This window comes from Pseudonaja textilis, chromosome 1 (assembly GCF_049901715.1).
Source record: "Pseudonaja textilis isolate UNSWEBS1 chromosome 1, rPseTex1.2, whole genome shotgun sequence".
NCBI lineage: Eukaryota > Metazoa > Chordata > Lepidosauria > Squamata > Elapidae > Pseudonaja > Pseudonaja textilis.
Genome location: NC_141990.1, coordinates 153,807,224 through 153,820,020, shown reverse-complemented (window position 1 = coordinate 153,820,020; position 12,797 = coordinate 153,807,224). Strand labels below are relative to the sequence as shown.

At 34.3% G+C, this 12,797-nt stretch overlaps 1 protein-coding gene and 1 long non-coding RNA gene across 3 annotated transcripts in view; one reads left to right on the top strand and one right to left on the bottom strand.

Annotated features, from left to right (window-relative positions):
- Positions 1–12,797, bottom strand: part of WDPCP (WD repeat containing planar cell polarity effector) — a 179,850-nt gene that overhangs the window by 115,215 nt on the left and 51,838 nt on the right. For both annotated transcript variants that reach the window (XM_026712893.2, XM_026712894.2), the window contains exon 8: positions 9,054–9,187. In XM_026712893.2, the coding sequence (XP_026568678.2) occupies positions 9,054–9,187 (134 nt within the window). The remainder of the gene's footprint in view (positions 1–9,053; positions 9,188–12,797) is intronic.
- Positions 313–2,515, top strand: LOC148127876 (uncharacterized). The gene is made up of 3 exons (XR_015741180.1): positions 313–373; positions 1,953–2,077; positions 2,487–2,515. It is a non-coding gene; the product is annotated as an uncharacterized LOC148127876 (long non-coding RNA).

Below are 12,797 nucleotides of genomic sequence, written 5' to 3'. Positions count from 1 at the left end.
AGTGAAGTATTTCTCATACTGTGAGTGCTAATCCCACATTTCAGTTATTTTGATTGCAACATGAGCTTTTAATTTTTTTTTTTTGATTGGCATCAGTGTTATTACAAAATCTTTCATTTTTTGCACCCAAAGCTAGCATTTACTGTAAGACTAAATTTGAAACAATCTGGAGATTATTTTTTATAAATTTGACAAATACATGATAACATGTTATTTCTCTTCACTTTTATATTTCTATGTCTGTGAGAACTCGTAAAACTCCTGGTTGTAGATATGGACAGGGAAGCATACAAGTTAAGGAGGAATTTATTGCTGTGACTCCAATCAATACTAAAATGTACAGTCATGGTTGCTTGACAGCATCGACCTATGTGTAAGGATTTAAAGCTACTTATGTATTAAGTTCCACTATACTGACCAAAAGTATTGGAAAAAGGCTACTCATTTCAAATATAACATTGAACACTAAAAGCTCATTTACAATGTATGAATAGTATATATATATATATATATATATATATATATATATATATATATATATATATATACACACACATTTTCCTCCAGGGTTAAGAACTCCAACTGTTCTAAGAAGGGATATACTTTTTGCCAAGTAATATGGATGAGTGACAGCATGATATATAAAGTTTATGCAGCTTTTGAGAATTTTTTAGTTCTATTTCTTCTATTCTATTCTTTTATTATTCAAACTATGTTATTCCAGAGCATGATTATTTGAAAACATGAACACTACACCATCTGGGTGACACATGCCAAGGAAATATAGATTGCACCACATTTCTGCTTAAGGAATTAATGGAAGGTTGATAGCTGGGGGGAGTAGAAAAAAACTATCTTGCTATTGCTGGTCAGCAATAATCGAACCACTTTCTGGGGATTAAGCGCATGGCTAAGCCTACTGGACCAGACACAAGCAAAGGGCAGGGGGTCTTCTTATCAGAGAAATGCTTCTGGAGCCAGTCTCACTACATGACAGATTGCTTTCATATTCCTGTCTGCAAGGCAACAAAGGATGGCAGTAATGCGATAATGCCAGAGTGCAATGGGTGTTAAGAACCCGTTGCATTTATGTATTGTATTTAGTAAATAATCAGACTCATCCAAATTGTGATCTCACCACTCAACCAAGGCCCATTAAAAATCAAGGTTAATGCTTTAATAATCCTTTGCTGTTTTTTTATGGCCAAAAAGAACTCCTTTCTATTTGCATGGTCATAATATTATTGACCTCTTCATCCCCTGAATACACATCAAAAGAAACTGAAATCAAAGTAATTACCACTGTTTTCTCTCAGTGAACATTAACTCTTTATCCTCTGTCGTCTGACAATTCAGCAAAGTGGTTTAAAAAGCTATGAAAAGGAAAACATGCAAAACAGCAATGATTTCAGAAGATTTATCCAAAAGTTTTAATGCTTTATGGTGTTGAGAGTTTAGAATAAGATGACAGGTTATGAAATTTTGAAAAAATAACTATAATGGCTTCACTGAACATTGATAGCATGGATGGAGTTCTCAAGCTATTAGATAGTGTAGTTTGTTACCCACTAGAACTACTTTTAACTATATATTAATTTTGCATAGCTCTTCAACTATTTTATATTAATTTCAGGTGGGTTTTTGTTACCAACTTTCCAAAATTAGCCTTAGCCAGAATTTTTTTAATAACTAATAGCAACCAGGATACTCACTCCAATACATATTGTATAGCTGAGTATAGTGCATAATTTAATTTTAGTACAATATTATTACAATGAATATACCTTCCTGCTATTTTTATAACACTGCCTTGAAAGTTTTTTTATGAACATCCATTTTATTAAATTATATAAAATGTATAGGATTACAAAGCTTATCCCCACTTTTTGCAACACATTTCCTTTCTTCCTTTTGTATAGATAATGGTACTTAATAATGCCTTTTTCTCTTAGACAAAGAATGAAAAGTTCCTGCTTTTGAAGCAAATTGTATGAACAAGAATGGCTTCGATCCTACCAGTTATATGGCTGCCTCACTCTGATTTCATCCACCCGTCTCACCAGTTCTAGCAGAAAGGGTAAGTAATGGGTCTGTTATCTAGGGAGCTATTGGTGAGACCTAGAAGGCGGGCCTTTTTTGCTGTGGCACTGGCACTGTGGAATCTTTCTCTCCTATCCGAGGTGAGGATGGCTTTATTCACTTCAGACCTTCATAGAATGGAATGGAATGGAATGGAATGGAATAGAATAGAACAGAGTTGGAAGGGACCTTGGAGGTCTTCTAGTCCAACCCCCTGCTTAGGCAGGAAACCCTACACCACTTCAGACAAATGGTTATCCAACATATTTTTAAAAACTTCCAGTGTTGAAGCATTCACAACTTCTGGAGGCCAGTTGTTCCATTGATTAATTGTTCTAACTGTCAGGAAATTTCTCCTTAGTTCTAAGTTGATTAGTTTCCACCCATTGCTTCTGTCCTGCCCTCAGGTGCTTTGGAGAATAGCTTGATTCCCTCTTCATGGCAGCCCCTGAGATATTGGTTATGCCAGCAAGCCTGGAGACCCCAGGAGATGGGTGAACAGATAAGATGTCTTCATTACATTATCCCTCCGCCTATTAATTTTAACTGTTTATATAGTTTTTAATGTTTTAATATTTGTTAATGTTAATGATTTTAGATATTTGTTTTAATTTTGTAGTACATCACCCAGTGTCACTTGTTTGTAAGATGGGCGACTATATAAGTCAGATAAATAAATTAAATAAATAAGAGCAAAAGGAAAGGGAAGAAGTTTGTCATGCAGCAATTTTGCTTCCTTCATCATGTTTGCTAGTTTTCATTATGCAGGGGTGTGGGAAAGCGAGTGCTGAATAAGTGGTTTATCTAACAGGCAACCCACTGAAGAAATACAGATTGTTTCAAAGAAGCTGTATGTTAAATTAATTCAGAATAACTGAAACTATGAATTTATTCTTAGTTATTTAGATTTTGGTTTTAGCCCAGATTAACATTAAAAATACCTTCCTGAAATCCAAGTAGGTCTTGTTATCTTGGTTATGCTAACTATTTGGGACTTTATAGAAAACAACATGCTCTGCCCACATGTAGTAAATTATTGATGGCTTGTTTATGAAACATTCCATATTAAGATAAATATCAGTTCTCTCAACTTTTCACTATTTAAGTTCATAACTTTTAAATATACAGAACTACTATCATTCTAATTTTAGAGAATTTCATATTCTGTGTTAATGTGATTAGAATATTAGATGTTAAAATACATTCCTTTTAATATCAATAATCATGACAGGCAGGAAAATCCAGATAAAATCCAGATCTCTAGCCAATCAGTATATGAGAACAAACCAAGCTACTCTTAATCCATGGTTTAGCAGGCTTAAAATGTGAAGCAACTAATAGTTGTATTCAGAATCTCAATAGAACCTATGCTCATAGGTCTGAGAATGGAGTCTGCTAGTGTAATGATAGCCTTTTACTTGAAAAGAGCTTCTGTAGGTGGCAAAAATTGCAAGAAGTTTTGTACCACCTTTTCTAATTAACACATTTTATAGAAAGACATAAGCTTTCATTAGCTGTGAACACTTCATCAGATGCATGGAGATCCTTCCTCAGTTTAACCATTCCATAGTGGCTGCCATAGACTGATATGGCTCTCCTACAATGGCTTTGACAATAGATTTTGTTTACCCAAAGAAACTCAGAATACAAATACAATGAAAGAAACGTATGAAAACTATGTTCAATATAAAAGAATTACATGAAGCAACCAGTGGAAAAAAATAAGAGAGCCAGTTTGGTGTAGGGGTTAATGTACCAGGAGACAAAACAGAAGATTGTGCATTCTAGTCCTGCCTTAGGCATGAAAACCAGCTGGTTGGCTTTGGGTCAATAACTCTCTCTCAGCCCAACTCCAGGGTTGTTGCTATGGGGAAAGTGGAAGGAGGAAGGAATATTAGGTACATTTGCTGCCTTGAGTTATTTATACAAATGATAAAGGTAGGATAAAAATAATAAATAAATGTAAATATATATCAACCCTGTTCTAAAGTAAGAAAATAAACACCCAGCCAGAAATTAACCAAACCTTATTTTGAAAACGCAGCCAGATAAGCAGCCTGGTGTTGGAGCAATAATAATTACCCTATAATGCCCTGAATATTTGATATTTCCAGAGACATAAAACAAGTTTAAAACAATATATTTTCATCAAATATATTGTTACAGATTAGATTGTTGAATCTGCAAGAGTGAGATTGAAAATCTTGTTGCCAAGCAAGGTTAGTTGAAGGATAGAGGGAAGACAAGACTTTGATTTAGCTCATGGTTTATAGTTGCTGTGTATTAATTATTTTTCTTAGTATTATGTACTTCAGTGGTATAATAGTTAAAAGCAATATATATAATTTATGAAAAAGCAGGAAATAATACCTGCATGCTTAAAATACTTAATTTTAAAACATCCCACATTTCAAGGGCAGTTCTGTAAGGGCTAAAGGCAGTTGCAGTAAGGGCATAAGGCAGGTCACCAACCATAGCTTTCCACCAACTCTTTTTACAAGTGGCAAAATAGTTCCAATCATTATATATTGTAGGGATACAATATATTATTGTATCAGATACCATTCACTTTTCTGAAATGCTTCATGGGAGTGGACAAATCTGCCAACTCCAGCAGTAAGGGCAAAATTAAATATATCTTCTACAAAACTTCACCAAGCAATTAAAGTAACTATCATTGGCAGAAGATATTGCTTATGGACCCAAATAGCTTACCCAATTGTGTTTCAAAGAGCAGACTTTTAGTATGTCTCCTTGCACTTGAACTGCCCATCTCACAATATGTATTCTTTATCCAATTTCCAGTCCAATCAAATCTTGGCTATTTATGTCCAAGATTAAACATGCTAAATTCTTGAAGTGGATGTTTTAACACAATCAGCCTCCCAGAGGGAAAAATATTTAACAACTTATATATCCCAACATCTTAGAAGAGCTTTCTATAGATCATGCTTTGAACAACTAGATTCCAGTATAAGATACAGGAAGTTGCATGGTATCCCATTCAAATAAAGACTGTGTATATGTAGTATGCCAGCTTTTTAAGACATATCCTCTTTGATTGTAAAATATATTTAATCGAAAGGACCACATACTTAGATCCTCACTTAAAAACTAAAATATATTTGGACACCCAAGAGAAGTTATCTTACTCCTTTAAGGGAATGAACCCTTTAACAAGATATTTAACAAGATTAGAAGTTATGTATCAAAGGTATTTTGTAAATGATAGACCATTTAGAATAGATTGGGGTTGATTGCAAAAATAGTAATTTATGTTAATGTTTTTTTCACATAGATTTGTCAGCCAGATATTCAGACTATCAGGTCTTTCCCAAGGATATGGAATAGGTAGATGGTGATGTTTTATGATGTTAGATATCGTCACAGAATGTAAGCTGTTCCAAATAAAGCTGTCTTTTGCAATTGTCGATGCCAATGGTGTTCAAGCAGTGCTTCAGTTGCTTTGGGATTGCACCCACGGTGTCTTTTACTATTAGAGCTACCTTTGCTTTGTTTTGTCAGCATCATTCTATTTTTATTTACAGGTCTTTGTATTTTGTTCTCTTCTCTAGTTCTTTCTCTTCTATTCTGCTGTCTTTAGGTACTGCCATGTCTACTTTCCAGACTACTTTGTCTTTCTTAGTGACAATTGTTAAATCTGACATATGCCTTAAAGTCCCAGAGCACTTTACCTTTTCCATTTCCTATTACTTTCTCTATTTTATGGTCCCACCAGTTCTTGAATGTAATTTATAATGATGAGACAATTAATCAATATTTGTACCATACTAAGGGTGTTGTACCATAATAAAGGTGGACAAAGCTGCCCTAAGAAAATTGTCTGTTATGATTATCTTCTTTTCCTAGTTTATTGTTTTAATCGTTAAAAATTGATTGGAACTGGAAATTCTGCTTTTATCCATTTTTGCAGTACACTTTTAGGAATTGCAGACAAGAACATAAAGAACAATTTAAAATATGTCTTTCCCTTCCCTTTCCCTTTGGAATAGAAATACTGCACCAGCTCTACTTATTTCTTACTTAATTATAACTGTTGGCTAATTCCCAGGTAACTAAGTATAAGATTACTTTTTTTAAACTCGCATCATATGTTTGTTCTTCTGATAACATATCTTTGTACATCTTACTAAATTTTCACATGAACAGAGATGAATAGTTCATTCTTCTTGTTTAGAGGAAATTTAAGATAAAAATATGTAATAAAGACACATGATAAATCTAGATCTTTCTAATGGCAATCTCACAGACTTCACTGAATCATTACAATACCTGAATGTTATTATTCATCAGGTTTGATATTGTCTAGGTTAGTTTTTGTCATAATTAAAAGTTCAGATATCTACTATAAAAGGAAATATTTCCTTTTTTTCTATCTTAAAGTCTCCTACTATTCAGATTTATTAGGTGCCTTCTTACTGTCAATTTTGTAAGCAAACATTTTTTCATTTTTGTCCTTTTTTTGCACTTTTTCAGCTCTATATTATTTTCTTTAGTTGTATACTATACTGGATAATATTCTTCATGATCCAGTTACAATAGACTGTTTCCTTTTCTATTTGAAGTAAAGTAAATCGTTTGCAAATGAATTATTTTTGGAAGGTGGGTGTGCTAATACTTCTTGTTTACGTTAGAGTAGAAACAAGTTGATTATCTAGCTAGAGTATAGGTTGTTGAATTGATTAGGAGTTAGACTGACAAGTTGTGCTTTTTTGGCAAGGTTGAAAACAAAGAGTTTTGATCAGGATGCAAAATGTAGAATGACAAGGTATTATAAAAAAAATCAATAGGCAAGCTGATTTCTGAATAGTTTCTACCCCAACATTACTGCGTAAGCATACACAATGGGCACCAGTTGGAGGGGAGAGGTTCATTATATGCCTATACACGGGAACAACTTCATGAGACTAATAATCTAGCATCACACCCATGTCATTTGCATTCTCCCAGGGAGAGAGGTATGGACGGTCTAAGCCTAAATTCCTTTTCTTTTACCCTGAAGGCAAATCCTTCTTTTTTGGAAAAGTGCATATAGTTTAGCGATTTCCTTCTTGCTGTTTGTGTTTTGAGGGTTTGTTTTATTGCTGATTTAATTGGTGCTGATTGCCTTGGATAATGTTACTGTATAGGTTTTTTTTTTGTTATGCACTACTTTGTTAAATAAATAAATTGTATCTGAATGTTTGAAAATTAATGTTTATATTTCAGAATACCTATGACAAAGGCTGATCACACCTACAATTTTAGTTATTTAAAAACAATGTCTTAATGTGCTGCATTTATGAACTGTTTCCAATGTTTTTAAGACAAAATGTATGTAAAATTATATATATGCATACACAATCATTACAATCAACAATTAAAAAAAACATCATTGTACTCCTACAGTTAATGCAATCCACCATAAAACAACAATTGTATAGAGCTACAGCATTAATATAAATAGAAATTCTTTTTCAGTTATAAATATTAGGCTGATTAAACTATTAGAAATATTATTAAAATTAAACTTTAAATATTTCAATTATGGTAATAGTTCTCATTTAATCTTTTTCTTGAATATCCATGTTTTTTTTTCTGTTTTCTGTTCATGTAAACTATGTTTTTGGTCCAAAAGAGAGGATAATTAAACACATGCAAGATAGATTTGGAAAATAAATTACTACAGTAAGTTATTCCAAAGCTGCTTTGCAATGATGCTAAGTATATATAGAATTTGATGAAGGTTACCAAAAGTCCAAACTTAACAAACACACAAAAGTGTACATCACCTTGAGGTAAACAACATATCAGTTCCTTGTGAACAGTGAACTGTCTCAAGTCCATGTTTTAGAGATTGGATCAATCTTGCAAACACAACTCAGTATTGAAAAGAGGCCTTCAACTGAAGCAGCCTGGAAAATATATTAGGTGTCCATTCTAGCAGAGAACATTCCCAACAAATTCTATAATATAATCTGGCAAGATATTTAGTGTAATTCACTAAAACGAGCCTGGTAGATACAAAATCTATCTAATGGAGAAATAACAAAAAAGCAATAGGACAAAAATAACAGTAGTTAGCAAAACATTTTGTCATGTTTGTTATCTAATAACATTTTGGCAGTGATAGGGGATGAAAGGCAGCATATATTCATACTTACAATGTAGTGGAGACTAGTCTTTTAATAATTTCCATTTTTCATTTTGAAAACAAATAAAATGAAAACTTTTCTTGTTTCATTTGAAGAATTTCTTCTATCTCATATATATTGAGAATATATCAGAATGGAACAAGTTAATTAATTCAAAAGCCTCTGTCTCAAATCTCAATATTATAAAATGAATCCAGTTCTTTTCACTATAAATCACTATTGCCAATGGCAAAGGATTTTGAAAGCTGTAGTCCAAACTACTTTAGAGAAACCCTCTTTATGTCCATCTTGTATCTTGCATTGCTTTACAAGCACAATACTACCTTCAAGACCTAGTCTGGTACTGCCAACTAAATTTGGCTTTTAATATTCTATGCAAAGTTTGTAAACATTCTATTTGCTGCATTTTGTTGCACAATATTATCATTTTTAAGCTCCTTATTGCAGATTGATTAATGCTTCATGATGTTCTTCCTTCATCAGGATCCAGATATACAACAGAATCTGAATAAGAGATTATTTATCACTGATACAGTGGCCCCTTTCTCATATATTAAGCACAATCCGGCCTAAGTTTGTCTACAGTTTACCTTTGGTAACTATTTCTAAAACCTTATAGTATAAAGTAGACTGAAATGCCTGCCTGCCTGCCTGCCTGCTTATCTTTCTTGACAGTTATAACAGTCCATATGAAATTCAATTTAAGCATCACTGAAAAGATTTGTTTATAGTTTATACTAAATCCCTATCTTTTTCTTAGCATCCACTTCTCCAATTATGATACAATTATCATACTTGCAAAATCATTAAAGGCTGTACCTTAAAATCGAAGTTTGAGAGCTTTTCAAGTCTTTTGTTTACGTCTGGAGAATTTGCTTTTTTTGAGAGTTGAATGAAACAGAGTTTGCTTTGTTCCCAAAATGAAAAGATCATAAAAGTATCAGTAAGCACAGCTGGAAGAAAACAACAACAACATTTTAATACTTATCTCTGATAACAAAATAAATTGCTGAAATCTCCACTGGAATATTGGAAGATAAAAATAAATTTTCAGCACTATGCATGACTTCTATGATGTACTGATATAAGTGTTTCTCCTACTGTGTCTTTTTGAAAATGGTAAGTAAAGCCTAGGAAGCAGATGTAATAAAATTGAACAAATTATGATATATTTTAAAGATATGGGTATTTTACAGTATCTCTTCTATTGGTTCTTTTCTTTTAAAGTTCTGTCAGATAATAATCTCTTCTGCAGTGGTTAACACTGGATGAGTGAAAATATTGTTGGTATGCTCGAGTGAAACATAAATATATTTAAAAAGTACCAAATGAGAGGGCAGTTATTACTGTGGCTTAACTGATTTCTTGGAGTTGTTATGCCTTAAGAAATAGAAATGGATGGGGTAAGGTGTTTGTTTGGTGAATTTTTTAAAAATTGTGAAGTGAAAAGCATACATGAAAATGAATGAAACCAATTAGCTCTGCAGGCACCTGAAGTTTATAAAGCTACCAATACAACGTTTTTGGCTGAGAGAGGGGGCGGGGAGGGATGGTGATGACACTGTAATGAGTATCAGCTACTCCTGCATTATGGCTTCCAAAATTACAATAAAGACATCTATTATAATAAAAGGGGAAAATAATTAAAAAATTACTTCAAAGATCTCATAAAATAATCCTCCCCCAAATAATCCCCAGAGCCCAAAATAACCCTCCCCAAACAAATTAACATTAAAAAATAAAAGCTCTGCTTTCTTAATTTGTGTTAACCTTTTAGTAACTTTTAGCTAACTTTTCACACAATTAGCTAGTGGTACTATGTTTTCTACTATATTAGGAGGAGGAATTAAAAACTAATAATAGATTCCAGATAGATAACCTTTTGGAATGCCTCAAAAGTGAATTATTTATTTAGCATATGGCATATCATATATGGTTTAGCAATATATAAACATTTCACCTAGATTAGTAAAACACAATAAAATATAAATGTTAAAAAGATCTATGTTCAAATACCAATTCTAGGCCATCTAATCATTGAAGCACAGCATTTTAATATATCCGCTTATAATTTCTTTATTTATTTAAGGAAATTTATATTGCTGCGTAGTCACACATGGCGACTTAAGGTGGCTTACAGGAATATTAAAACCTCATATATAAAATAATAAAACTAATAAAAGAGAATAATAATATAATAAATAAAATAATATAGTAACCCCAGCCCAACGACAACATCACACAAGCCATTTAATGGGCTCCATCCCGCTCTGCGTTCCCCAAGTCTTCAGCACCTTCTGGAGACATTATAAATGGCCTTAATGAGAAACTAAATGAATGATACAAGGGGAGGTGATAGCTGAAAGACAAGTTGGCCTTAGGGCTGGGTAATCAACATTAGATCAATGCATCATTTTACATAATCTGGCAGAGAAATACTTTAACTTCCTGCAAGGAAATCTCTGTGCCATGTTCAGAGGTGACATTCAGCCAGTTCAGACCAGTTCTACTGAACCAATAGTAATGATTCTACACAGTTCAGAGAACCGGCAAAACATACCACCTCCTTACCCCACCCAGCTCTGCCCTATATATTTTGCCTTCGCCACACAGCCCAGCTAATCTTCGTGCCTCACCTCTATGCCTCACCCCCTCTGCTCATGAAAGGTAAGCATGCCACCTGCTCTTTGCCAGGTCAGGAAACACACAATTCCCTTGCTCCGGCCTTGCCCTGGGCCTCTGCCTGCATGCTGCCACCACGCTCTGGCCTCAAACTATGGCCTCTGGGCTGAAGCAATTTATTTGGTCTGCAGCCTGCCGTGCTGGGGGGGGGGACAGCGTGGGTGCAGGAGGACTGAAGCGGTTTGGGAATAGACTGGACAGTTCTCTTACCTATAAGAAGTCCCATCTGGAAAGCACTGCAGCGAAGATCTTGTACCTGCTTCTTCTGACCCTTGCCGAGCCTCGGTCGCTTGTGGAGACATTCCATGTGCTCTCTGGGTCAGCAGCTGCTTCTCTCTGCTGCTGCTCTTGCTGGGAGAGCATCCTGCGCAATTTAGCAGCTGTGAGCTGCCACTTTCCTCTAAGCCCCATTCTGAAAGCGCCGCGGCTGAGAGAAACACCATTCAACATGGCTGCTGCTTCTCTGTGCCATAGCGCTTTTCAGATGGGACTTAAGGGAAAGTGGCAGCTCACAGCTGCTAAATTGCACAAGACGTTCTCCCAGCACTGCGGAGAAAAGCAGCCGCTGCTCCAGAGAGCAGAGGTGGAGGGGAGCAGGCCCCGAAAAGCTGCTTAGTCTAGCCTTGCCATTGGCAGAAGCTGTGCACTCACATACACTCACATTTTTACTGAACCAGTGGTGGAATTATTTGAAACCCACCACTGGCCATATTCATTGACCTGAAGGCAGCTTGTTACTTGGTCTCCAGAGAGAGGCTGTGGCAAAAACTAGCAGCCACATCCAGAGGTTGCTGTCTACTCCAGCACATCAGGGGCCCACATGGGAATATCTATATGCAAATTCAATGTGCTGTCGTAGGAGGTCTCTCTGCAGCAACCCTAACTTTAAACAGAACCAAATATTCTAAAGAGAATCAAATAGTATCCTTATTTTCCTATTTAATTTTTATGCCAATTTCACAGTTTTGGCATTTTCTAAAAGTAAAGTTCAATCTCCTATATTAAATGATATCCATCTTTTTTTTATTGATGATGATACTGTTCTTTCCCATATTCCCAGTGTGATTTTGACAAGTGCTAGCAACATATTGCCATATTGTCATGATGAAAAAGTATAAATTATTTAAAAAACAAAAATAGTTTTCTTTAATAAATGGCATGCTGACCATAACCAGGAAATCATGGCACTCCAATTCAGATTTAGTTTTTTAAATACTGAATACATCATCTAATACTGCTTGGAAGCAACAAAACCTATGAAATTATATCTTCTGCTCCAAAATTTTCCAATACAATAATTAACTTCCTAGTTTTTATGTTGATAATTTCATTTCTGTAAGCAGTCAAATTATAAGATGCTGAGCTTTCTGCTGTATGAAGCACAACTTCATACAATATGTAGAGGGATGCCAACATTTAGCATTTGTCACTACTGTAACTCCTGATACTCTAATATCCTAATTCCTTATTTCATTTTATTATTGTCTTTATTTTCCACTTAGGCTTTTTCATTGCAATTAGCTAAGTAAATCTCGGTATACTGGAAGCATTACAATGAATGTTTTTATTTCAAAGATGAAATAGTTTTAAGAGCAATATCTTAGTCAAAGTCTCTATGGTAGTAGTTTGGAGTTTATTGTATATTGATTTTGATGTTTATTACAGTTGCCTTTATAGGATTCTTACTGTCTTGAGGTTATTTTGAATTATGTTTTTATATGTTATAGCTATGCTGATTTAAAGTAAAACAATAAATTTTCAGCATCTTTTTTTTAGCACCGTGCTATTCAAGCTGAATGTTTAGACCTCAGTAATAATTAAAATTATTCATTTAAATGCAGACCTTTGTTAATAAAAGCTGCCTAGTCTTACAATAATGCG